This window comes from Athalia rosae, chromosome 2 (genome assembly GCF_917208135.1).
Source record: "Athalia rosae chromosome 2, iyAthRosa1.1, whole genome shotgun sequence".
In the NCBI taxonomy this organism is placed as follows: domain Eukaryota; kingdom Metazoa; phylum Arthropoda; class Insecta; order Hymenoptera; family Athaliidae; genus Athalia; species Athalia rosae.
Window position 1 is genome coordinate 12,231,127 of NC_064027.1, and position 26,826 is coordinate 12,257,952.

Sequence of the window (26,826 nt, forward strand, 5' to 3'; positions counted from 1 at the left end):
TGTTTCTCTACCGTAAACATCAACAATCCGGTACGTATACACCCGGAAGTAAACCTGAGTTCAACATCAACTGAATATCTCGATTAGCGCGATGCCGCCGGATGCCGCCGGATGAGCCCTGCCCTCTGACTTCCGGTTGGTTCAACTAACGTAAGTGGAGAGGGGTTAACTCTCTTCGTGTTCGAACTAATGACGCAAAGATATTACTTCGATCTAATTACGCACGATAACTTTATTTTTTAGACAAGTGTATGATTAATTATAAATAGAGAAACATAAATCACATTACCTCACAGAGGCTCGCTTAACATCTAAGACAGACTAGATTATGAATTTTCGTGTTCTAACCATACGGAATGCAAGTAACAGCATTCGATGAAGGTTCTCATCGGCTACTCGATACTCCGGTATCGAAAATGACATAAATAAGGTATTCGAGGTAGGGGGTGAATTTCTGGTCCGATCGAATGACCTAATGAAGAACCGTTGGTAAGGCCGTTGGCGGTGGACATACGCATTGACCGTCGAGGTGATCGCGTAGCCAACCCAAGTAATTTGTAAGTTTGGTGAAGATACCGGGAAATTGCGGTCTCGCACACCCTCTGCCCCATGAAACTATACCTGCGAATGAAAGTTGGGCGTTAGCAGGGCAATTTATCGTTCTACTTCTTCCAAATTTTATCACATATGAAGGCCAACAGGAAACAAACCGATTACTTCCAAGTGGCCATACGATCCAACTATGTGAAGTGGACCGCCGCTGTCGCCCTAGAAATTAAATAAATTTCACGTTACGTTCAACGGAGAGTTTAGAATTTCCAAAAACTTTGCCCCGTAAATGAAAATCTTTCTATCTGGTGTCAGCACGCGTTATACCGCAGTTCACGATATCGAAGACGAAAGCTTTTCAAGTCTATAAGATCCAATATCAACAAGGGTTCGATTGATGGAAACGATGACCAGGGAACTAATAACATTTTGCTTCCGGGAACTGAAGGTTGTCATTTTGAAGGAGGAAAAACTTTGTATGGCTTAAGTGACTAAAACTGCGGTAAGTTTGTCGGTAGCTTTCTTAGGTCACGGATAAAGTTTCGCTCAGGGTGGGGCTACCGATATAACAAGGTTCCTACGTTACGCCACGTTGAACATGTTTCCGATATTAATTATTTGCTCGCGAAAAGACACACGGTAACTTCGGCGACCAGTCGAAAGGCCGACCACTACTTTGTCGCTGATCTCACAAAAATCTTTGGGATCGTGTCGATATCAATCCAATACCTGGCAAGCGTCACGCTGTCCCTCGAGATATCCAGCGCAGAACATGTTCTCGGTGAGTCGTTTCTTGTCGTAGCCGGCCATGCGACATTCCTCGTCCGATAAGATCGGAAGGTCGACTTTTCGAAGAGAATCGCTCACCGATTCACGTTCACCGGTTCGCCCCCATCCCGCGACAACTGCCATGGATCCAGCATAGTCAATGGGCCCTTGATCGGTCAAGTTCGAGGTTAACAGAGCGAAAGTTCTGATCAATTCTCTCAGAAATTGGGTAGACATGATCCAACGGGGTCTGAGAACACCCCGTAATTCTTATGGAAATGCTTACGGTTGTCCGGTAGACAAGCTGGACGAATGATGCCGTTGAATTGAACTGGTTTGTCCAACTCGACGAGAGCGATATCGTTGTTGTACGAGTAAGGGTCGAAATTCTCGTGAATTTGGGCAGATTTTATCCTACGACGGACCACCGTGTCTTCGCGAGAGGCTCTGTTGTGGTCCCCCAAAACAATGTGGATATCTTCGGTGTTGAATCTGTAAATCGGACGCATCGTCTTCTCAGAAAATGATCGAACATTTTTCATTCACGCACCCTAGATCACGTCAATCTGCTGAAATATTGGTGAATTCTATCCCGAAAATTATTTGGTTCTATTTCTTGAGTTGAGGAAGTCACGAAGAAATTGGGAGAATAATAACTTAGTGGGCGAAATTCCACATCATTCAAGATCTGGGTCATGCAAAGTTGATCCTTGGAATGCCGCCTGCATCAGTTATTCTATTATATCGCACGATAGTTCATATTGAGATCGAGCAACCTGCAATTTTGTAACGTTTACGCAACACTCCGGTAGCGTGACGCCGGGTAAACTATTCCACAGCGCATACTGCAACGATACTACTACAACTTTCTGTCACTAGTGACTACTCGTTCCGTGTGTACTCTTGTTCAACATGCGGACCGAATACTACAGTGTTCGTAAAGTGGGATAATGGCCCTTGTTTACCGACGTTTAAATCGAGGCAAGATGTGCTCGCGGATTGATCGACGTCTTGTACCGAGTAAAATTCTTATCGCCGATTAACATACCCTTCCAAGCAGTGAGCGGCAGTGAGGATGTGTTTCTTGCTGATCAGACTACCCGCGCAGTAGAATTTCCCCCGTTTGGTGAAGCTCGCCATCCACGGAAACTCGTGCAATTCGGTTATATTACCACCCACAATTCGCATTTTTCTATTGCTGATGCCGCACACTGTAGCAAAAAAAAACAATGTCATTACTTGATTCAATAAATAATACTCGATTTGAATTTTTGTAAATAAGTTGGTAATGATAAACCGCACAAGAGATGGGTCGCGTCACTAAAAAAATAAATCACAAACTTCTTGAACGGTAAGGGGGTGTTTTTCACTCGACAAATATTTGGAATAAATTCCATTCACTCATGTTGAACAGTCCAATTTGCAAGACTTCGATCAAATTCACTTGTTTTTTAATTCATTATCCAATGATTAATTCATTTACCACAATCGTTACACGTGCTTGGCCGGTCTTTTGATATCGCGGCCGCAGTCGGACTGTAGTCGATAAAAGTTTCTTCGGAGATCCCCGATTCTGCGGACGTCAAATTGTAGTGAACTTGCGCGTTCGGGGTGGGAAGGTTCCGTTCACGGTTTCGTGGGGCCTGTGAAATAATTGAGGAGAGATTTTCTCGAATGTACCAACAATCGTCTCAAGAAACGTGCGAGTGACGCTCGAAGATCATCAATAGAAAAACGCACAAAGCGACTTACCGGATGTGGGAGGGCCAGCACGCAACCGCCTAACCAGACGGCCAGAGAGTAGAGTAAAATTTGTTTTTTATCCATGATGGGCACTGATTGTCAATTTGTTCGAGTGTGTCGAGTACGGACGTAAGGATTGGGAGTGTTTTGCTGTTTTATAGTAAATTATCACTATTAAAAGAGTGTGGTGGGGCGTCGTCACCTTGGGCAGTGCGTTTGCATTGGCAGATGTTGTGTCGACGGCTTGTAAATCACCTCCATGCTTTATGTTGCGAGGTATGTATTCGTTGTCTGTATTTCACAATCGACGATCACCTCGGACGGCCAGTGTCACGCGCGATTCTCTTTAATTAACCGTCAAACGGGGATCGCGGTACGACTTTGGGGGACCTGCATCTCTACGTCGATATTGGTCCTTGCCTCCTTCGAGGATCCAGGTGATAACAATTTCGGAACAACATTTATGATGCCCACCAGTCATAATCCCGGTTGCATGAATCTCACCTGCTCCAGAACCTCCCTTCCATTCCTCCATCCTGTTTTTCCTCCCACCAGCCCGCGCCTGAACCTGATTCAGCCCATTACTTCAAATAATTTGTCGTCATTTGCGAAGACCCGCGGGAATCGGATGGACGGTAATCAACGAAATCCAGGATGAACATACTGCAGGAGAGGAGCTTAGTGTTTTCGAAATAAAATTATCGCAGCTGGATGTAATTGGGTCGTTGCATCTGTAGCAGTTCGCTCTACGAGTATCTCTACAGGCTTCCTGCTCGACAAATTCCAGACATCGATCCAAAATTACCAATTACATAAGCATAATTTACGCTGAGGTATAATGTATTCAATTAACTCCGTAAAGTGCTCGGAAATTGACTCGTTACTTTTTCGTAAATTCGCCAATTCGAGCGGTTGGTGATGTGATCGCCAGCCCAGCCGCCATCGAAAACATCGTTTTCTTCGTGTGATCGATTCGGTTCAGATTCTTTCGTGCTCCGACAACGATGGGATGACGATGAAAAGTTGAAAGAAAAAAACAAACTTCAAATCGAAAATCAAAACAAAAATTCTTTGCCGTTCCGTTCGCATTGATCTTGACCGTTGGATCGAAAGATTGACAGATGTCTGATTCAAATTTCCAGAAACAGAGTATACGAATAGTTGAATATCAATTAATGCCTTCTGGTTAAATAGCTTAAAACAAGGTTCGTGGTTTCAGAAGCCTGTATTGCGGTTATCTTGATGATAGATTGATGTCACTAGTTCAGGGTTTACCTTTTGCTAAGAAAAATTTCAAGGGCTGTTCAAACGGTGAGCTTATGAGCTTTGATGGTTTTCTCGCATCTACGAATTCAATCTCGTTCTTTTCACGGTACCTAAACAATCACGATTATCATCTGTTTGCCCAAACCGTGACAATGAGACACCGAATCAAACTTTTTAAAAAAAAGTAATACGCCCAGAGATATGAACGTGAAAATCGTAACATATTCTGCTTTCGAACATTGTATGTTGCCTTTTTTTCACTTTTGCTGTGAATCGCGCTGAATTTGTCCGCAACAAAGTTGATGTTCCAGCATCATTTGTTGCACGAGCAGCGTCTGAATCGGTCCACTGTTGTCATATAAACTTTGAAATAGCTTTTTTACAGCACGATCTCAATGGGCTGATATCCGAGTTCGAAAATTGAATTACGAAATGTTTTTTAACTTTGCACGAAGGGTTTACTCAACCCTTCACAGCTACGTCGAATCCGGAGTGACGCTTCTCTCCGGTTTCTATGAGTAGTGTAACAATGCGAATGTCGTATAGATATACGTACACTCCAGCCCAACATTCGATGTACGGTAAAACAGGTGTGCCGTTCGATAAGGGAGACATGGGCGACCGAAAAAGGTGGAAAAAGATGTTGGGTGACTCGTTGTGTACATACCGCTCGATTTGACTACAAATAAAAAAACAGATTCAGTTTGGAAACAAGTACCATTTTGGGTGATAGCGTTCCAGGTTTTAAGGGAGTCAAAAAATTTTCAAAGTTCAGCTGACCATCCTCCGATTGTCTCAATCGACAAATCATCACCGAACATGAGGACAAAGATTTACGGATGTTTCAAAATTATGGCTTTGAAAAAATTATAATGAGAACTACTTTCACCGTTACGGCCGATAATTATCCTTCCCCCTGTACTCCACCTAGTCGTTGCAGACAATGTTGCAGAGGACTCGTGGAGACCCACAAATCATGGTTGAATCTATATAGCTCTGTTGCATGGCCACGTACTCGTTATAACTGAGGCAAGGTTTCTGATAAGAAACAGTAACAGCAGCGCTAATATGATCATCATCATCATCATCATCATCGTCATCGAGGGGCTCCAATGAGCTACGAAGACAACGAAGGTAATGAGGTGATGCGACGTTTTGTATTATAACAAAGTGTGCAGCGCTAACCAACCCGCATGAGGGCACCGTGGCCTGGATACCTTGACCCACTGTCACGGGTGGAGTATGTGTTCCTAGACGACGGTATCTAGTTTACACGGCAATTAACAAAGCCCAAACAAAGTAAATCCATGCGAGAAGCGTGTGGGCTGTCAAGTGCAAAGTATCAAGACGTCAGAGGAGCTCCTACGAGCGGTTGAGTTCCATGAACTGCTAGCATTATCATTCAAATTGTTCTAGCCAACGCGTTCAATTTTTGTCAGTCAGAGGAATCGTTAGCGTACGGAACGGGCTCCCGTGTTCGATTCGATCTACATTTTGGCACAAAAACAATTTAAACATATTCGCATTACCGGGAGAGAAAAATTTTTCGGGTATTCTGCCGATTTATTGCAGCGAAAGTATCTGACACGAATCGATCTTCGTTATATTTCGTGGGAGAATTTTTGAAAAATATTTCAACGAATGCAGATAATACCGGTAAACGCGTCGAGGCGTAAGGCGTTATAAAATGCGAAACTGTTCCGATACGTTCGAATGGTTTATCCCATCCCTGGAATTTGTTCGTCAGGATCAATCGGATATTTCCAACTAGGTCAGAATCTCGAATTGCTGGTACAATTGTTAGGATTTTGGCACATTTTGAAAGTTCGTTTCGATTGTGTTATTTCTAACGTAATTCGATATGTAATCGTATCCGGAGTAAAATAGCAAATTTGAGTGGCGTGATGGTCAATTAATGAGAAATATACCGAATCTATAATCTATCACACACGATTTTGTTGTTTTTATTTGTTTTTAGCGTGACGCAGGATTCCCACGAAATCGCCGAAACCTTCAGTGACGAATTTGACGCAACTGAAACTTCGGAGTAACGTTGAACCGCTCCACGATTAATGCCGCCGTGAATAGTTATCGCGCTAGAAATTTAGTCGACAGGATAATACCGCGGTGAAAAAGTGGAGTGTCGTTGGCACAAGTCCCGAGATTAAAAGCAAAGGGGTCATTAACCAGCCGCACTACCTTTTCAAACTACCCGTTCCAAAAATCGATCCAGAAGTGGAACCGTGACGACGTATGCTCAAAAAAAAAAAAAAAAATAGTACAAATAGTTCGAAAATAGTGAACTATTGCAGCTGACGTGGATTGAACTTTGACCACTCCGATTGTCATTGAAAGCAGATATTTGCTCGCAAGGTATAATTGATTACAACGTGATTTATATTCGGATATGTATTTGTCGTAGGTATACTCCTAAAAATATCGGTATGTATATATATATGTACGCGCTTCGCATTAGCACCATACCTCGTGTATCTTACGATGATTTAACGCAAATATTTGAGATTTTTTAGATTAAAAATGCAGCGTTAACTTTTCAAGGGCATCGATTTTTCCACTGCTGTAAATCAAGCCTTGAAGATCACGACGTGTCGTTGACGATTGTCGATTGCAGTAGCAGCTCGTAGCAAGTGTACGTACATAAATATCAATCGAGAGAAATAGCCGCAGAGGCGAACGAACTGTGTCGAAATGTGTCAGCAGCGAAATATCAACTACGGTAACGACGCGGTGTCGATATTATTGGTGAATTTATCGTGTCCGTTCTGTTATAGATTCCGTGTTAAATCGATCATAGCGATCGTTCGGGATTTGCCGCGATCGTTCGCAAAACCGGATAAACTTTCTCTATGAAGTGTATCGGCGGTAATAAGGTCACTGCTATTTTTCTGCAACATTTTCGAACGCAAGTTCAGTGAGACTATGCGAAGTATCTCGGTAAAGCGTCGATGATCGAAACTTCCTTCTCCATGCAGATAACCCGATCTTCACACTCTTTCGATTTCGCGCAAGTATATTTGCAAAGAAATTAACATACGTAGAACCTAAATTTTCACCAGTGGTTCCCGCCAGTCGCGCGGTTATTCCGTATATAAATAAAGATGTAGCACGGAATTAAAGCCTGTGTGAAAGTGTCCACCACCGGTGTCAGTAGCAAGTGACCAATAGAATCAAATTGATTGCAACTTCTTGCCGTGCAGTGTCTTCCGAGCAACCTCCGTGGAGAGTCTGAAATAACAATGCGTTACGTAGGGACCTTTCTCGGCGTGATTGCCGTGGCCTTTGCGGCCACCGTCTCCCTGGAGAATCAGGTGTGTATCAAACAACCTTGAATTATTGATGTGGAGGAATCCTCGCTCACGTAATCACTCAATTATCGTTTTCACCATGCGCACGTGCATATCCTTCTTCGATCTTAAATTGCAAACATTTCGAGTAAAAAGAAATCCATCCGATGTCACAATTGGATCGTGGATCGTCACTTCTAGACGTGTTCGGAATTCCGTGTGACTATAATTTGGTCGATGCCCGGATCACCGGAATGTTCGTTTCATTTCTAGCATGCTTGATTATATTGTACGGAATTGCGGAATTGTCTCGCTGTTACAGTTTCAACCGTCTTCGAGTGCGTGCACCCCAAGGTGCATACAAAGCGTTACCTCGATTGCGTACACATGAATCTTAGGCAAACGGAAATGTTCAACGTCGGTTGATAGTATACGTGAGTAATTGGATGGTATTGAGCGATAACGTCGCGACCAACATGATCGAAAAAAATCGTGCAATCGATAGATTTTTAAGACGTGAGTTGCTCTTCACGTTTTCGCAATAGTTCGAGTGAAAATTTTCTTTTGGTCAAGACTTTTTTTGTTTGTTACCGTCCAATCAGTATCGTACCCTTTGACGCACGTACACTTTTCTCTGAGATTGCTTTTCTTATAATAACCTGCTCACTTCGCTCCAGGTCGGAATAAAACGCCTTAATAGCCCCCGTTGCACTTTCATCTGAAATGTCATTACATGGTTTGGTAAAATCTTGAAAGGTACATCAGGAAATAATAAGGTCCGAGTAAATTGTGAGTAAAGGTGATGTAGGTATACGTAAATTCGAATGAGTTTCTGGCTGCTTTGCGGCTCGCGGTTTGACTCGTCGTCTTCTCTCTGTACGCCACGGCACGCTGTTCAAATTCGAAAGACAACCTCTGCAGTACGTAATTACAAGCGACGTGAAATTTCTGTAAGAGTTCGTTACTTCGAAAATATGCGCAGCTTTTGCCTTACCGATTCGGCGGCACATTATAATTAGTGATATTTTTCGTAATTATGGTAATCGTATGGCTGATGACGTGTTTTTCGGTAATTTGCGAAAAAGAGAATTTCTAACCGATCTTCAGTCACCTGTGCTCGTTCTCCTTCAATTTATCACGGTCATTTCTCATCCCGTGTGAATGTGCAATTTTTTCATTAGGAAGCCACTCTCTCCAGTGTTTACGGCGTAGGGACGCGTCACTCGCGTTACATAATTCCGATAATTTTTTAATACCTATCGTACATGTGTATTTCACATTTGATATTACTGAAGCGAGTACTGTGCTCGCTATGGTACGAGTGAAGCTGAGTGTCGCGAAAGTGTCTCCGAATTTCACTCGCACACAATCACATCGATCTTCAATTTCAATCGGCAGAAGGAGCCGTCGGTCAAACAAGAAGTGACGGCCTCGAGTTCAACGACTGATGGTTCAAGTGGTGACCAAGTCGACAAAGGAATTTGGGAATTCTTGCAGGATGCTTTCAACAATTTACCCTTTTCCGGAGGCCAGGATTCAAATCTACCGTCGACTCCGGAACCCGTACACATCCCAGAAAATTGTCCGCCATGCGGTACGTATGAAATTCATTTTTTGAAGTGACAACAGTTGAGATCGTTGTTATATCGATTTAGTCTAAACAGCGGATACATATGGAACCGTACCGGTATTCGTGACCTCGTAAATCGTCGGAATGCCATCTATTACATCTTCGTGCAGAGACTTTGCAATTTCCGTTGGAAATATTTAAACTATTCGCTACCCCGTGGGAAAATAATGAATAGTTAAACGATGAACACACGTGAACAATTTTTCCGAAATTCATATCAAAAACAGATTATAATACATGTATCTCAATCATCGCGATAATGTGGCACAATGTAACTGTGCATAAGTATTTCATCCTGTTTCAAGATTTTCATCGAATCAAGGAAAAGTCACGTATAGGCTTGTAATAAATTGATCTAATCTGATCAGCTTGATTAATTTTACCTCAACAGAATGCGGTAAAACGAATAAACATAATAGGATTGTGGGTGGAGTGGAAACGTTAGAAAACCAATATCCCTGGATGGCCTTACTATCTTATCAAGGTCGTTTTCATTGCGGTGGATCAATTATAAACGATCATTATATCTTGACGGCAGCTCATTGCGTGCAAGGGTGAGTAGCGTATCAGGTACAATTTTTTTCCGTAAAATATATTGTACAATCAGTGCAACGAAATAATATCTGCGCGTACGGTTACTCCTCTGTAACTCGATAAAACTATCTCGCTTTCCGTACGTAGCAATGAGCAAAGGTTGAAGAGAAAAATCAATCTCGTCTACGGACTCGAGATCACATTTGAAAATCTCGTTCATACCGTTCTTGATTTCAGATTCAATAAAAATTATCTGGGAGCACGGATTCTCGTTCACGCACGAAACTCAACTGCGAAGTCTGTGGTCCGTGATTTCAAAATCTCCAAAGTCATCAGACACACCGGATATTCAACGATTAATTACAACAACGATATAGCTCTTCTGAAAGTCCACGCTACGATAAGTCTCGACGACAAAGTGAGACCAGTTTGCTTACCAGAGTTGAGTGAGTATGATGATCGTTAAATAAAACAGAAAAACTTCCCGCTGCAGTAGCACGACCTGCAACTGACTGACGGTGGCTAAAAATAAAACCTCTTGCACGTTCATATCCGTCACTCGTATAATTGATACGATCCGATCAATTTCTCTACAGCCAAAACATTTGCCGGAGAAAATGGAACGGTAACTGGATGGGGAGCGACGTCAGAGTCCGGGCCGGTATCGAACACACTCCAGGAGGTTGTCGTACCAATTCTGAGCAATGCGGAGTGCAGAAATTCCAAATATCCAGCTCACAAAATAACCGACAATATGTTGTGCGCCGGTTACACGAAGGGCGGAAAGGACGCATGTCAGGTAGTAATCAATGATTGTGTAAACGAGCGAAAGTGATCAATTATTTCAAATTCTTTACCGTAATTTTATTCCACTGGATTTTCTCTCGTTACGCGGACGTCGATGATCTTGTGTACTCGCAAACATCAGATTGCACGTGCGGTAATTTACCGCGGTACGAAAAGGTTCGGTTATAATGATAAGTCATAATTTGCCGATGATTCAATTTTATTCAAATATTATTCCACGAAGCGCTTTATAGTTCGCGTATTTTCACTCACCTGACACATTTTGTGGTTCACCTCGACTCACATGATGCGAAAAGACGAATTATTTGAACAATTCATTGAAACGGACGAGGGGCCTTGTCCCCGCGGTGATTATAGAGATGATTGGGCGTCGGAACAACTCGTTAAGTTGGTTAAGGTCACGGTCAATGCCTGAATTCAACACTCCGGTGAAAGTGGAAGAGAATGACTCCACTCCGTATAGCATTGAATTCATCTGTTTCAATCCACAGGGTGACAGCGGGGGTCCTCTCCACGTGATCAAGGATTCGATTCATTCCATCGTCGGTAAGTTTCACAGGAACTCGTCGTTTGATGAAAAAAAATTGGAGATACATTTGAACAAAAAAAAAAAATACACAGACAGAATGCCAACTGCAGAATTTATCTGATCTTTTTTCTGCTTGTTCCAGGAATCGTGTCCTGGGGTGAGGGATGCGCGCAAGCAAATTACCCTGGGGTATATACGAGGGTGAATCGCTTCATAACTTGGATACGTCGGAACACGCAGGACGCCTGTTATTGCTGAGCTTCATTCGCGTTCCAAAAATTTTTATATCGTGACGAATACGTACACCTAAGTAACGGGTAATTATTTCGATTATTGAGAAGAGTATTCCGCGTCGTATTAACGCGGCGTCAAACGCGATAACGCGATGTCGACATAGTGATTAATATTCCGGTGGTTATAAGGACCCGTTCAACTCGAGAATCCGCGAAAAAAAGCGAACTATGCAAATTTCAAACAACGGTCGTCGACGCTGCGTCGCATCCTTGGGTCCAATTTCCAAGTACTGTATGCAGTAGAGAATTTCCGAACCGAATCCGTAGTTGTAATCAACACGGCCGCGCCAGTTGCGAAATATCTTTTCGAACGACTTATTCCTCAGACATTTTTCTACTTATCGTCTCGCAATATTTATGAGTTTCCATTTTCAAGACTAAGTTGCCGACATTTTTTTAATGAAAATTCAATCGATAGTATAGACGTCAAGGTGTTTCGCTCGCTTTTTTCGTTTGATTTTTTTTTTTCTGCAAAGTTTCAATATATCGAATGAGAAGAAACAGGTGGTGCAGTGATAGCGCGGACCTTTACTCGACGATAGCAAAAAATTTGGAGTTCAGTTCTTCATGTGTCGCCAGAGAGTAATACCACTGTTGGGAAATCGTCGGGTCATCGATGTTGAAATTGTGAAAAGCATAACACATTAGTACATGAGATGGCACTCGTGAATTCTATGCCGCACGCTCTTCAATTGAGAGTAAAAAGAAAAAGTTTGAAAAAACGTCGAACAAAGAATCGAGATCACTCGTCGTCGTTACGAATGTGGGACCTTTGATGAGTTTACCTCCTTCACTGTAAAATTATGCAACCTTTTGTCACCGTCGAAGAACCCGCTGATTTAACGTCGAAGCCCTGTACAAAGAAGACTGTTTTCAAGCTGACGGTGACCAGAATTTCGTAGAGTATTTCGCGACGTCGCGGCAGCTGCGCCACTAACATTATAATTACATGAATCATAGATATAGATAAATACTAATCTAGTCAAATAACTGCACGAACTTTCCATATTTTAAACAGTCATTTTATTTAAATAAATATAAATCGTTCATCCTATCTATCTTATCCTATCGTGAATTTTATTTTCCCGCTCAATTGGTACGCTTTTTTACTACTTAAAATCAGAAAAAAAGAAAAGTAAACTGCAAAGATTCGTTTATTGTAATTTCACGACTCAGGGTAGGTACGTTTTTTTTGACTCACCCAGCTTTTCGAATTAACGTGAATCCTGAAACAAAGCTCAATTGAAATCGATATTGTAATCCTGATTCTCGCGGGAATCCTGAGTAAATTCACGAGTTAGGCCTGAAATGACAATTTATTAGTACAGTTTCTACTTATATACAATACATTGAATTTTACTATTTGTACAGTCTCCCAGAAAGCAAGTTCTGCAATGTTACGGAATTCGATGTGTGGCTTTGGACCGGTTTATTATACACTTGTGACTAAAACGCCACCGGTATTTGTATCCTCGTTCATCGAATCTGGTGAATCTATTATTTCTACAAGCCAAAATGTCTCCATCTCTCCTTTGCCCTGATAAAAAAGATCGTAAAGATACATTACAATCGATTTTTCATTATCATTTTTACTAGTTGATCCAATCGAATGGAAAGAAAATCGAATAACGACTCACTTTCACCCACACGTTGCCTCTGGATTCAGTTTTATAACGTTCCGATGGTAGCAATTCTTTTGTGCGCGGTGAGATGTGCACCTTCCCTGGCTGAAAGTATAGACCGATCGGTAGCATGGTTTCTATCGCGTTCGTTTCAGAAACGTGGAAAAGTGACAAAATAATAGAAAACTCATTTTTCAATGGTAACACAACTCGCTTATGAGTGGCTGCTTTCAAAGTTCCACAACTTCGCGATTATGGCTTGAACTTTTTTCATTAGTAAGCTCCGCATGTTTTCTGTACGTTCAGAAAACAGTTGCAAAGTTTCAAAGAATACATAAAAACAAAAAGCATCGAAATATTTCTCTTCCGGTGTAATACGAATGGAAACTAAGTAGGAGGTAACAGAAAAAGTCTATACGGTTTGAAAAGTAGTTTGTCATTGTTAACGAGTCACAGATAAGAATAAGAAATAACAGGTTCGCATCATTTGACGGAAACGATGTGAGTTCTATTTTCTTCGAAGTCGAATTGGCATTCTAAACGATATAAATACACGTATGCCACTGAACAAGAGCGCCAAGAAATGTTCGAGTAACACCTGTTACAGTTCGGATCGATATTGCATGCGCCAAAAGTAACATAGTAGCAAAGTTGTGACTTACTTCGCTAGTTGTTTGCATTCTGGCTGCCGTGTTGACCGTGTCTCCAAAAAAGCAATATCTGGGGACCTTGATGCCGACAACTCCGGCGACGGCGGGACCCGAGGCAATACCTGAATGTTTGATAATTCGGAAATTCAGAGTCACGCAGCGTGAAAACGAAACGAGCGTCCGCAAATATTTAAAGAAGAACGGACCTATTCGAATCTGGATGTCAATACCGGATGGCAACTTCAGGGAACGCACGCGTGATATTAGCTCGAGTGCAACGTCAGCGACGTTTCTGGCGTGGTCCTCCGTCCTGTCGGGAGCTCCACTAGCCGCCATGTAAACGCGCCCGACGGTTTCCACCTGTTAACATAACTTACGTTTCGAAAAAAAATTCAACCGCGCCACTTTTCTATTCATTTTCAACGTCGATCCTCAGTCGAGATTTTCGCTGAAACTACCTTATAGACGTTGAAGTCGTCCATCAATGCGTCGAAACAAGAAAACACCGCGTTCATGGATGACACGACCTTCATAACTTCCTCGATCGTGGAATACTCAATGTCGCAAAGCTCGCAGAATAAAATGGATATCGAGTCGAAGGACTGGAACGATTCGAATCATCGTGAGAATCATGGGATCAAAAGGTCTGCCGGAAGGGTATTCGGGTCGGGAGACGTACCTCGCAAGTGCTAAGTGGACTCGCCCCAGCTCTCAGTCGATCGGCAACCGTCCGAGGTATCATGGAATAGAGTAACTCGTCGCTTTTGTTTTTCCATCGATCGAGGAGCGTGTAACTGATCTGAAGTTCTTCCGACCTTTGTTCCGCTCTTTCGAACATCATCTCAAGTCTGGAATGAATCCAAGTTACACGGTACAACACGATGGGCGCACATACTTTTCGTACATTTCGAAACTAATTGTTCACCTCCCACAGTGCTGCCAGCCAGCTAATACCATTTCCTGACCCATTCCGTGAGGATTCAGGTCGTTCAAGAATAATCCCATGTTCGGCAGTTCGTCCAAACTGTTGATCCTGAAAAACGAATCGCGGTTGTGTTCTCTGATTCCGTAGAAAGGCGCTACTACGTTTTCGTTACAATGAATAAAATTATTACAGTGGACTGCAGAGGAAAATGATCGCTTTGATTTCTTCTATGTGTCGCATTTGTCCTTTCAGAAGGATACTGCGTGCTCCCTGGCTACCTCTTCGACCCAAACCAGTGCTGGTACTCGCTGATTCGCTCAATGTGGGCGAAACGGGTCCTTTGAACTGTGTTTCAGCTGAGCGAATCAGTTCCAACTCGAACAATACGGAGCGCAAGTAAATTACCTGTGCGATAAGATTGCATTGAATGACCTTCATTGTACAGAATTGTTTACCATTAGAACGATGTCATGAGAATATGTATGAGAATTTTCAAGGGTAAGAAGTTTTCGAAACTATTTGCTACCCAAACGAAATGACGACTAAGAAAAAATAGATCATAACGGTTGAATTTCCGCGAACTGCAAAATCCCCGAGTATCGTATGAATGGATGTACGTGAAAGTAACGAGACTCACATTGGCCCAATTGAAGACGATTCCCTTCGGTCTTCTCAGTTTGAAGAGTTCTGTAACCGACGTATTGAGCACGCTGGTTTTTCCTCCCCAAGCTTGTAGGAGTTTTTCACCTGCGCCGATTATGCACATGTTTTTGTTTAGCAGAACTCCGAAAGGGAATAGCCGAAGAAGAATCGTGCAAGGGATTGGGGGTAATTGACGACCCATCGGGACGTTTTTTTTCTGATGAGAGGCTATCTAGAGATTGAAACAAATTGTTGTTACGGTAACAAGTCATAGAACTTTGAGCAGACGATCGTCATACTCTTTCACGAATCGCCGATTCTAATAACTTTCTTGACATTTCGAAGATCGGTGGAGAAATTCTCTGTGCTTAGATTTCGTAGAAACACGAAACTTCTACACATGGAATACCCGCAATGGTTCACCGATATTGAAACGGTTTCTGTTTTCATTTAATTCTACATTTCCAATTTCGTTCCTGTAAGCAAATATTGGTTTTCATGTACTACGTGTGTTCCATGTGATACTTGAATACCGCGACCGCAGCATACCTTCTGTCGGCGCGTAAAGTTTAGATCCCTCAGTTTGAAAGTTCATAACTACGAAGGAAAAAATTATAGACTAGAAATTCAAATAAGGTTCAAAAGTTTGGAGTATTCTGCGTCTGATGACTCATTTTTAAATAGCGAGAAAAAAAATTACAGCGACAGTTATGCCCACCGAGAGGTTGAAAAACGTTGGTTTTTCGGAGTTGACCGGAATAGGGTCGATTTTGAATGTTGCCACTTGTTAGGAAAACACTAGAAAAATACGGAAAAATTCGGGGAGGTTTCTGAAAGAACTCTCGAAATGATCCTGTTAGAAAATTTTAGGAATCTTAGAAAACATGGTGCTTAGGTGCACCAAAGTACAAAGAGACGATCTCGGCAACGGTTTAAGCTAAACGGATCTGCGTGGGCTGAAAATTTGCAGAAAAATATACACTTTCTAATGCCGTGAACAGAAAATTGTTCGTATTGATGAATCCATGGTAATCGTCATTGACGTTTCAATGTATTATAGGCGCTGAGCGGGCGTCCCAGCCGCTACATTGTCGCTGCAAATTTTGATAACCTTCCATGTTTATAAAAGAAACTTACTACAATGTAGCGACGCGCCGCGCGGTAAGATGTGAGAATGCAACGACTCTGTAGCGACTAGATCGCCCGCTCGCCCTTATTTTTCGGGCTATTGCAATTCGAGAATTTCATGAATCTTAACGTATAAAAATTCGGCAACCTGTTAGTTGGTTGACAGACCCATAAAAATTTATCGCGAAATTTTCGCCCCTCTGTAACGAGAAAACTATATAGAAGATGAAAGATCTGCTGCACAGATCCCTGGGATGCCCGGAATCTGCGGTGCGTTCAGAATTGGTTTTAAATATCGAAACAAAGAACCACACGAATAATCAATAATCACGAAACACGAGATTATTGATCTGGCGTAAAAAAAAGGGGGGCAAAAGTTTCTTGCCCTTAATTGTTGTAAGCCAAGGGGCATTTTTTACTCGCAACGAGTCTCGTACGTGCTAAACAAATTCTGTGCGGATTTTCGAGATTCTCATCGTATCTTTTAGAAGTTCTTCCGCAACTAGCGTTACAGGTTGCCGCCTCGAGTCATCGATTTTTTTTTTTCTCTTATTTGAGCTAAGTTTTCTCTCATCCCGCGGGTTAGGAATCTGACCTTTCATAAAGACGATAAGCCAGACGGTACCGTGTAAAGGTACAGCGATTTTTGAAACAGTTATTTTAACGTCTGATGATTTTTACTCACGTATGCACGATTGTCAAAGTTGATGCGAAATTTAACGAGGACATTACGAGATCCAGGAATCGTCGTCAAACTTTCTAGTACGGTGATGTTGAGTTTGGTTTGATAAACATCTTCCGCTATCTGAAACAACTGACCTGCCGGTGCCCAACTGTTGATTCAATACGTCGACAATCAAGAGTTAAAGTAGAGGGTGCGTAAGGTCATTGGTAGAAAACAATCGTGGGTGCTATACGGAGGGCCTCGGTATAGTTGAAATATCATAATGATTGTGGAAATAACTTTACCCATAAAGTAATGAGTGAATCCCTGTCTGGTACTCCTGTAAACTAGAACAACACCCTGGGGATCTTCGTGAGTGATGTACATCGAAGGACTCTTCATTTTTGGGTAAGTAAATCGCATCTGCATATGAATATTATCCACGCTCTGAAGAAAGTCGCAAAAATAACGACCGGTCGCTCTTATCGTGCAATCGTACCTACGGAATGAGAAAATTTAAAAAAATAACAAATCAAATACCGCAGTCCCGTGTTTGCTTGCACACCTATTATGGATTTGTATGCCTCACAATCAGCTGGAAAGTAGAAAATCTGTTTTCAGACGTGAAAATATCATTTTTCTAGGAGTTACAATACTCGCGCATGCTTCGCACCGCTCGAAGATTTTATATACACAGACTTTCCGATCGATTTTGGATGGTATAAGTTCACCTCTATTAGTTGGCAAATTTCCCATACGTTATTAAGGTTTTTTCACGTGTAGCTTCACCGAGGAGACCGTAAAAATTAAAAAGTATCGGATGAAACCCTCGATTCGTAGTGAACTTCTTTTATCTTTTTTCATTCTTCATATTGAAATCGCGTGAGATTAAAAATTCACATGCACCTGCTCGAGTGCGCCCCATGAACTGCATAACTCAAATCGATAACTACCAGGGTGCGTGATGAATGAGGAATCTTGAAGTTGATTTCCCTCTACAGATGCACCATACTTATCAAAGTGAATGCAATGAAAAGTCATATTTCGCAACGCTTGTAATCCCATCTCCGGTATAAATCTTGTCCTTTCCAGAGCAGTAAATAACCCTCTGTTGATTAGCACCACTGGGACCGAATAAGTGAGCATACGGTCGTGACCAGCGTGCGTGAAACTAAGGACGTTCATCCAATGCATTTCTCAAAAAATAATTATCTGCTTTTTCAGGTCTCCTAATTTCTCGTTATTACTGTAGTCTACAAAGCGAAGATCGAATATTCATGGAATGATTGAAATATTTGTCACAGCTTGCAATAAACTTATATAATTAACTGCCACGTCCGTTTACGTACACACATCCAAATGCTTTAGGTGTAGATGTACGAGTACTTTTAAGAGTTTATATAACAAAAGCTGCAACGTATAGAAATACTTACGCCTGCTTGGATCAATTCAGCGTAATTGTGAGTTTCACCTTAGTTTATCGTTTATTCTAACAACGTGAAGGAATGAATTTACATCGCTATAGGCAGATAACTGAATCACTTATACTTTTGACCATCGACGTTGGAACTTTAAAACTAAATTAAACCGCCCGTCGCAGTTTTAATTATTTCACCACAGCTGTAATTGAACATTACGATCCACCCGGGAGACTATAGCCAATCGAACATCCAGTAATTGGTTATCCCCTCGAGTAATTACAACCAAAATAATTGTTATTGATCGGAATTAAGTCAGCACCACCCACTTGTAGACAATTCGATAGATCGATGCCGCACACATTTCTACCGTTGTGATCAGAAATAAAATGAAACGTTTCTTTCCCCAAGTGAATGACGAGTTACGATAAATGAAAAAGCATTTTTTTTTTTTTTTACAACTATTCTGAACCAGTTCGGACTTAATTGGTACGTAGAGGGAGGAAATCGTAGAAATTTCACAACGGAGAACATCGCCGTTTTTTTCTATCTTCTCATTTGGATGGAATTGTTGTTTGCGGGGCCTATCGCCTGAGGTGTACGAAATATACCACCGCATCCTCTTCATTGTACGCGGCAGAATAGTGCAGCTTCGGAAAACCAATATAAAAGTTGATCCGGAATTTCTAGGTGGAAACGGAGTCAAAGATTCAAGAGTAGCGAGAATTCGGCACAAGTCAAACTGCTTCTAAATCGAAATCAGTGATTTCACGTCAGACTGAAAAACGCCTATCCTATTGACACGTGGGCAATTTATTACTCATACCGAACACCTTTTCGTATACGCCATTTTTTTCATAAGTCTTCTCTTCACTTTTATTTACTCTTATACCTCGTAATGTGTCGAAAAAAAAATGTGAATTCACTCACCCAAGATTGCTGAAAAACCTTACGAAGCATTTTCCAAAAAAATACATCACTTCTTCCACAGGTTGTGCATTGTAGACGGCGAGAGCCGCCGCTAAATCCGTCATTAAATTGTCTGGATAAATTTGACGGGTATTGAATACGGAGTGCGTGGCGCCTGCAGCTTCGACGATGTGGTTCCACACCTCCTCGCCGTATTCCAACTGAAAAAGCAATTATCGTTTGGATTAATTTGTCATTTTATGGTTTTTAATCTCATGAGTACGTAAAAAGCTATATATCGAGTTGTACGAGAAGACGGTGGATATCGAACGGCTTCAGGATTCGCAGTCACGCGAAACGAGAAAAAACTGTCAAATTTGCATAAGCTTATTCCTTTTTTTTTTTTTTCCTCTTTATTCCAATTTTATTTCTTGCTGTGATCAAATCGACTGAAAATTATTACCGCCTTATACGAATCACGTGGTTAAGCCGCGAAATTGATTCACGTCGGAGCGTCGCGCGGCTACGCCTGGCAGAAAATTTCTGAACAAGTTAAAATCTGTTCTCACTTCGCGTCATATAATGGGAGCCTTTGATTACCTACTGTTCATAATTTTCGATTAAGCGAGCTGTTTTCATAAGACTATCATTATACTAGGTATGGTTGCACCGAGGGTAATGGACACATCGTGGTTTAAACGTTTAACGAACAATAAGTAACTAGCTCGAGTCACGAGACAGTGTCATCGTAAAAATAATTGATATACTTTAATAACTGAAGGAGCCAAAGGGCACAATTCTGACCGCTACGAGGATGCGACACGCGAATCATCTAACCACTGGCCGCTACACGGAGGATTATTAGAAATTCGACCATCCTGCCGGAATTGGCAAGGTGCAATTATTTTAGAATCATACACGATCATCGGAAACGTAAGATGATGTATCGCACACACGCGTAATCCTTCGATCGCAGAAAATATCTTTGCAAACGAGGGCAATCTTTGCAAAAATATCATTCTATAGTTTTTTGAAGCGAAGAAGTTTTAAAAAAAAATAATAAACAACGTCCATCGGACGAGAATCCAAACGGATTTCGCGGATATAATTCGCGCGCCATCTACTCGGATCCTCAAAACGCATGAATTCAAATTAGTGAAGATGTGTTGGAAATCGATCAATTCATTTTTTAAGCCCGTACACAGCTGCAGTTGTAGGGGCAGCAAATAATTACAGACGATGGTAATTGATGAATAGTTTGTCAAGTGGGTGTTTATTTGGACTGTCATTATTGTGTGCGGTAGTCGGCAATTTAGACCGATTGCCATGGTGAACGAGGACATTTATGACGGGTATTGATTACCTGTCAAATTATTTTTATGAAAAAAACCAAACAACAGGTGAAACGGCAACAAACTCCTCAAAAAGAGAAGGGTATAATCGCGAGTATGTTTCGATCGAAATATGAAAGAAAAACATAATTTTTCCGCTACTCAGATTTGTCAAATCTGAGCACTGTTCGCATTATATTTCCATATCGTGTCCGGCAAAAGTTACAACGTCCTTGCCGGGGTGAATTCTTTTTTTTATACCATCGAATAGTTTTGAATTTAAACATGGCTGAATTGAATACAGGCCACCCACGGTTTTCGATGTTATTCAAGGACACGCGTTATACCGATTGGATCCGTTTTGAAGTTTGGTGGGATTTCGCTATTCGTTCTAGGGTTTACCGGTTTACGATGGGAATATTTGATGATTATTGGCTGCCATAAAAGTCGCGATGAAAATCAGATTCACCACGATCTTAACGACGTCGAAATTTTTCTTTCTTCCCCCATCGCCAAAAAAAAATAATAAAAAAAAATTACCAAAGTTTCCGAGGAAAAAAGACGAAGAGACGTGACGCATGTTGCCGCAACAAATCTCGATTCAACCGAATTCCACGCATTCCGGTTAAGCCAGCAATATCTTTGACCGCGCATGTATTCCGAACATTGCGATCTGCCGATATGAGAATCTTGTGTGCATAAAATACGAACGATTGCTGACATGCAAATAATCGTACGAAGCCATAACGGCGTGATATAATATTTGGATTAGTTTTCGGTACTTGACAAAAAAAGTCCTACTTCGGAACGGAGTTCAAAATCACGCTATTTAATGGGTGACGTCGATCGAGTCGTTGACATTGTGAATAAAACATCGCCCTTTATATCCTACGAGATATCCCACTTTGTTCGCTCAGCCCTTTATTTGACGAATTGAAGGTATAAATTATGTATCCCGCACTTCTTTCACCTATCTTCGTTTTTTTCTGATACCTCCTCATCGGCTTTCGTATTATGCGAGTAAAATTATACAATGCTCATGCAACACGTTGCCGTGTGCACTGATATAATTTACAAAATGAAAATAATCAGCGTAAGTAGGTACGCTCGCGAAGTCGAGAAATTGAACGTTAAGATGGCAGCCCAGTGGAGGCATTATTCGTATTTAAAGTACACTTTGCTTGAACGGTACCATTTCATTACGAGAAAATTATTCGAGATTTAGAACGCTACTGTAGACTGCAAGTGTGCACGGTTCGTTGTATTCCAAATCGTTGAACCTCTGCTTTTGATTATTCTGCACTATTGTAAACTTTGTATTTGCATTGTGATTGTAACAAAAAATGGACAGTTGAATAATGATTAAAAAAATGGCCAGCAACTGAATGGAACAATTTTTGCGAATTTCTCCCACATAAATTGCCATTTCTTTTGTGTTCTCCTTTTCAAAAGCTTTTGTACACTTTTATCCGACGAAATGAGAACATGTTTCGGAATAGTTGGACTCATACGCGTACGAGTCACGTCAGATCCTCGACTTGAGAATTTCCCGAAGCTCGAAGAGTATGACGATGACGTTGGCAATAAAGCCCTCGAAATATAGCTAACTCTCAAAAGTCACGTTATCAGTTATTTCCGGTAATACGATTAGGGAAACTCCTCGTGGAAAATCAGGTGGAGCTCTTTTGTCGCAAGCAATGTCATGATCGTTATTTTATTATGTTACGCCGATGTTTCTGCATATTGGACGTTATACCAACACAACAATGATAGCGTTTCGCTACGAGATCACAGCTGTCTTCGATGAACGACGAATATAAAATTTTTTTTTTTTTTCTTTCAACTCATCTTCTTTCTTTTCACGCCACAATTGAAAACGTGGCGACATGGTTCTTTGGAACGTAAAAAATTGATAATCATCCAGACGTAACTGGCGTTCGATTCTATTTATAACTGCGAACGACGTCAGTGTATCTGCTTTTGAACGAAGTACCGAAGCTCCGTAACTTTTAAAGGAAGTACTTAATGTGTAAAGCCATTCTTGTCGCAAACCATTATAATCAATTTGAACGTGACGATTCTTTCAAATTACCTGCGTATACGACAGCCGCGTACAATACCCGCACCATAATTGTGTGCAATAAATTTAGAAATCAATGATTAATCAATATATTTTTAACTGTCGCAATTTATAAGGCTATCTAGATTACGAAGATCTTCTACTTTCCATTATACAAATGACGAACTACCTTCGGCTACCGTTCTTCGTTCTTTCACCGATAAGAGGGACAATTTTTCAAGTGCAGTTAGCCAACCTCATATTGTTTTTTAAGTGGGTCAAATATTCCGCCTCATTTCCTTCTCAATACTCTTAAAACAGAAATATTTCTCCGATTCCCATATATCGACTACACTTCGGGGTTCGTGAAATTCTCGAACTGTGGATGCGCTTTACGGCTTTGAAATTCAATTTTGCCTTTCGCATCGCACACACCTGATAACTCTTGTATTTTCAATCGTGCAGGTTTCCTGCTGCGAATATTCATTCGACTTTATCCCATTCTTTTCATATCACTTGGGTTGCAGGTTACCATTTGTACCGCTTTTAGAGAATTTCGCTATGCAGTTACAGTTTCGTCACGTATGAACAATTTGTATTAGCTCAGCTCCCTAATTTAACATTCACAAATCGATAACGGTATAGATATATCATGTACATACATCGTAGAGACATTACATGGAAATCTCGAGTGAATTTCGCGGAAAAGCACGCTTCATACCTAATGTTAACGAACGTGATTCAATGAATAGTTGAACCCGTGAGCGCTGTGCAACACGAGTACATACCGATGCAACAGCTGTTGTCGATAACTGCCGGAATTTTTTTCGTTTTTTTTTGTCTTCTTTTTTCTCATTCGGATATTTCCAACGTTAATCCTATCCATCATGACACGACTGCCATTTCGCAGTATTCGCTAAACTCCAAATACTCGAACTCGTTAATTTCGCGCGATGCAGCAAGAAAAATGGTTGACCGAAAGTCCGCAGGATAATTGCAAATCGTCGAATACGTATAAACATTCGAAGCTCACGAGGTGGACGGTACGAAAAAAAGTGTTGGCGCTTTACATTTTTTGGAAAGTGACGCCTCCTTTTCATTGCGTCAGTAATCCACCCGCTCGCGATCTCGCGGTGGTACATGATCTCTTTGAATATGCGCTAGCTGCAAGCTCACGAGTTTGAGTTTGGTTTCGTGATTTTTTTATCACCGCAAAATTGCACAGATTATTATTATTTGATAATGTTCACGGGTATGGGTACCGACCTCGACGGATGATTTTTCATTGCTGATGTAATTAACAAGTTAACTTTTTCATGTTTCTTTACGCCTTAACGAGAACTTCTCAATTTTTTTCGAAATTCTTCGAAGATCGTTGAATTTGAATTTTTTTCAAACTTTCGACGGATGAAACTTCGTCTCGTATCGTTCCTCCACTACTTTTAGAAGTGTTCATTTTTTCTGACGAAAATTTTACCGTTTGTTTGTATAATGTGAGGGAAGACTGATGTAATATGATTCTACACAGAGTTAAGTAGTTGCAAATTTTTTGACCTTGACGTGCATCTAATTTTAATACGTACGATTTACTGTCGATGGGACGTTCGAGGCATGAATGATCGAGTTCAATGCCTAACTCCCCGTTGATGTTCGTAGTAAATCGTATAACTTCAACCGTACGTAGCGAAGCTCGTTTAATTTTATTATATCCGTAAGTGGCCTAATTTATTGTTATTTGAAATCAATGATTCCCATTAGGAAAATTTTGATAAAATGTGTCGAGGTGCATTAACAACTGAAAAATTACGAGAATATAGATATTATATTCGAGTATTCTTCTCTGATTAATCGGCAAAACTTTACTCATGCACACCCATGTGATATCTACATGGATTGTGGAGAGTTATTAATAATATCGCACCGCTGGGGTCAATAATGTGTTTATCAACTGCATCTGTCAGTTTGATATTTCCGTGAAATGCAATTCAAACTAATATGGACGTTTGGCGATGATGTAAGTCACGGAGAGATTCGACACCTGTTACATACAACGCTGGAATTGATTGAAAAACTTGGATCGGAAAATTGATTTGGATTTACATTTTGACAAAAGCATCCTTGCAACAATTTTCACGGCGGTTTATCGTACGATGTAATTTGAGTCAACGGAAATAACTGGTGCTTTTTTTCGTTTCAGTTCACGTTCAGCTATCAGTCGCAATGGCTATGGTTGTAAAAAGCGTGCAACGAGAAAAGTGTAGCATTTCAGAAGTAACACCTCGACACTAACAGATAAAAAATATCGAGACACTAGATCGGTCAAAAATGAAACATTGAATTTTTTTGGCCCGCCTCAATGTACATCATCACTTCCGGTAAAAGTGCTGCCTTTTTTTTTTTTTTTTTGAAAATACGAATGATCAAACTATTTGCAATCGTCATTGGCAAGGAGGACTCTTTCTAAAAGTTCATAATTTCACGTTATGCCTGTCAACTTTTCAAGCGGGAATTCGCCATGGTTCGGTATTACGATAGGGTGGTTTCCAGAAAAGATTCATTGTCATTTTCGAACTCCCAGCTTTTCAAATTTCACTTAACGAGTAACCTTTGTCATTTTTTCTCGAGCATAGACTGAAATTTTGTGGCCGGTAAAAAGATGATCTGATTTCTGCTACTGAAAAAAATTCGAAATTCATTCGTCGAAAGAATCGGAAATTGGATTATTTAAAAATACGAACTATAAAACTGGACTGGCATTAGAAGCTTGACCAAATGAGCCCCGTTTGAGCGAGGACTCGTCTTCGCTAATAAACTAAAAGGTTTTCCAAACCACCCTAGATTATGCAAATATCATCTGGCAGTGACAAGTTTACTTTTTTTTTTCTTTCTTTTTTTTTACGACATATCTCGTCGGGTGCAGCATAAATATAATTGATGAGTCGCGGTTCTGGTTTGTGATTTACGAAGGGAAACTGTGTGTAGACAACTGAAAATAAATCTATTCCAGTACGATAATAATGGACTACCAGGATACAAGACTCGGAAAAAGATTTACCGCAGCACAGTCACCAGTATGAAGAGTACTCGTTATTACTTATCCTTTTCGAATCGAACTTACATAGGAGCGTGGAAAGAGGTAATTTGAGGAATAATTGAAATCCCCGCAATTATTGTAATCGAAAAAGGATAGACGATCACTTCAGCCTCTACTTTCAGCACGTTTCAAGTAGATCGTAAAATTCATTTGCGTTCCATCTTTGAATTTTTCCCCCTTTTTATTTCCTCATCGAGTTTCACTCCTGAACCGAACGTTTAGCCAAAGTTTTTTATTCAAAAGCGTACGAAATGATTCGACGATGAGCGAAAAGTTACTATTACTTGCAATAATTAATTTTCAGCGCAATCAGCTGCAGGGGCGCGCGAGCGAGTATAAGTCCATTAGGTAACAAAGGGTAAATAACTATCTACAGGGCGAGGTTGAAGTGTTCAGTGCTTTACTTTCAACAGAGTAGTAAATAAAGTTCCGACACTGGTATTGTCTTTACGTGTTATTACAAATTTATCATCATCTGTTTTATTTTTTTGCTATTTTTTGTACTGACCTGAACGAAGTGCTGAACACTCTCCAAAAGCATTCCGTACATGTTATATTCTTGTGTGTTTTATTCTTCACTTTTCTGCATTTGGAATTATGAATTGTGCATGAAACGCATCAGAGGATTGATCTGCGATCTACACGACAGACACAAGTCACGGATCTGTATAATTGTAACGATGAATCGCGTCGTTCTTTGTGAACTGTTTGTACCGACGATCACAAATAGACCGATTACCATGAAGATCTAATGAGTGTCTTGAACCGACAACAACGAGTGATCGAATATCGAGAACGCGCTTGACATCGTGACAGGATAGCTCAAGACTTTGTGCCTTTGGGTCAATGGTATGCCTAGTGTTTATAGAAGTTAGTATAGTGATGAAGTCCGGCGATTTAAAGAACTACCGAGGAGAGGGAGGTTCACGCGGGTCGGCCTCACGCGGAAGTTTAGACGCC

The 26,826-nt window shown here is 41.0% G+C and overlaps 3 protein-coding genes across 3 annotated transcripts; 1 reads left to right on the plus strand and 2 right to left on the minus strand.

Annotated features, from left to right (window-relative positions):
* Nucleotides 1-213: 213 nt before the first annotated feature.
* LOC105682978 (trypsin-1-like) lies at nt 214-3,346 on the minus strand. The gene is made up of 7 exons (XM_012395245.3): nt 3,070-3,346; nt 2,801-2,960; nt 2,366-2,528; nt 1,604-1,809; nt 1,279-1,484; nt 711-768; nt 214-621 (listed from the first exon to the last, which is right to left on the minus strand). The coding sequence occupies exons 1-7, from the start codon at nt 3,142-3,144 to the stop codon at nt 473-475; spliced, it is 1,017 nt and encodes a 338-aa protein (XP_012250668.2). The 5' UTR covers nt 3,145-3,346; the 3' UTR covers nt 214-472.
* Nucleotides 3,347-7,178: 3,832 nt separating this feature from the next.
* LOC105682987 (trypsin-1-like) lies at nt 7,179-12,478 on the plus strand. The gene is made up of 7 exons (XM_012395257.3): nt 7,179-7,655; nt 9,030-9,225; nt 9,653-9,815; nt 10,033-10,241; nt 10,392-10,594; nt 11,094-11,148; nt 11,274-12,478. The coding sequence occupies exons 1-7, from the start codon at nt 7,584-7,586 to the stop codon at nt 11,387-11,389; spliced, it is 1,014 nt and encodes a 337-aa protein (XP_012250680.2). The 5' UTR covers nt 7,179-7,583; the 3' UTR covers nt 11,390-12,478.
* A 145-nt stretch (nt 12,479-12,623) lies between these two features.
* On the minus strand, nt 12,624-26,826 carry LOC105682993 (soluble guanylate cyclase 89Da-like). The gene is made up of 13 exons (XM_012395271.3): nt 26,375-26,826; nt 19,404-19,603; nt 17,361-17,554; nt 17,077-17,210; nt 15,259-15,495; nt 14,812-15,026; nt 14,622-14,729; nt 14,376-14,544; nt 14,155-14,298; nt 13,903-14,056; nt 13,709-13,818; nt 13,062-13,151; nt 12,624-12,961 (listed from the first exon to the last, which is right to left on the minus strand). Exons 1-13 carry the CDS (start codon nt 26,414-26,416, stop codon nt 12,857-12,859), a joined length of 1,902 nt encoding a protein of 633 aa, XP_012250694.1. The 5' UTR covers nt 26,417-26,826; the 3' UTR covers nt 12,624-12,856.

Bases quoted from the DNA above. Each gene is read 5' to 3' on its own strand.
- LOC105682978 (XM_012395245.3), bottom strand. From the start codon at position 3,144: ATGGATAAAAAACAAATTTTACTCTACTCTCTGGCCGTCTGGTTAGGC. The intron at 2,961-3,069 runs GTAAGTCGCTTT...ATTATTTCACAG, and splicing joins TGCTGGCCCTCCCACATCCG to GCCCCACGAAACCGTGAACG. The intron at 769-1,278 runs GTATTGGATTGA...TTTAATTTCTAG, and splicing joins GACAGCGTGACGCTTGCCAG to GGCGACAGCGGCGGTCCACT.
- LOC105682987 (XM_012395257.3), top strand. From the start codon at position 7,584: ATGCGTTACGTAGGGACCTTTCTCGGCGTGATTGCCGTGGCCTTTGCG. The intron at 9,226-9,652 runs GTACGTATGAAA...TTACCTCAACAG, and splicing joins AGAAAATTGTCCGCCATGCG to AATGCGGTAAAACGAATAAA. The intron at 10,595-11,093 runs GTAGTAATCAAT...TTCAATCCACAG, and splicing joins GCGGAAAGGACGCATGTCAG to GGTGACAGCGGGGGTCCTCT.
- LOC105682993 (XM_012395271.3), bottom strand. From the start codon at position 26,416: ATGTACGGAATGCTTTTGGAGAGTGTTCAGCACTTCGTTCAG. The intron at 14,299-14,375 runs GTACGTCTCCCG...GAATCGTTCCAG, and splicing joins GTCCACTTAGCACTTGCGAG to TCCTTCGACTCGATATCCAT. The intron at 13,152-13,708 runs GTAAGTCACAAC...CTATACTTTCAG, and splicing joins GAATGCAAACAACTAGCGAA to CCAGGGAAGGTGCACATCTC.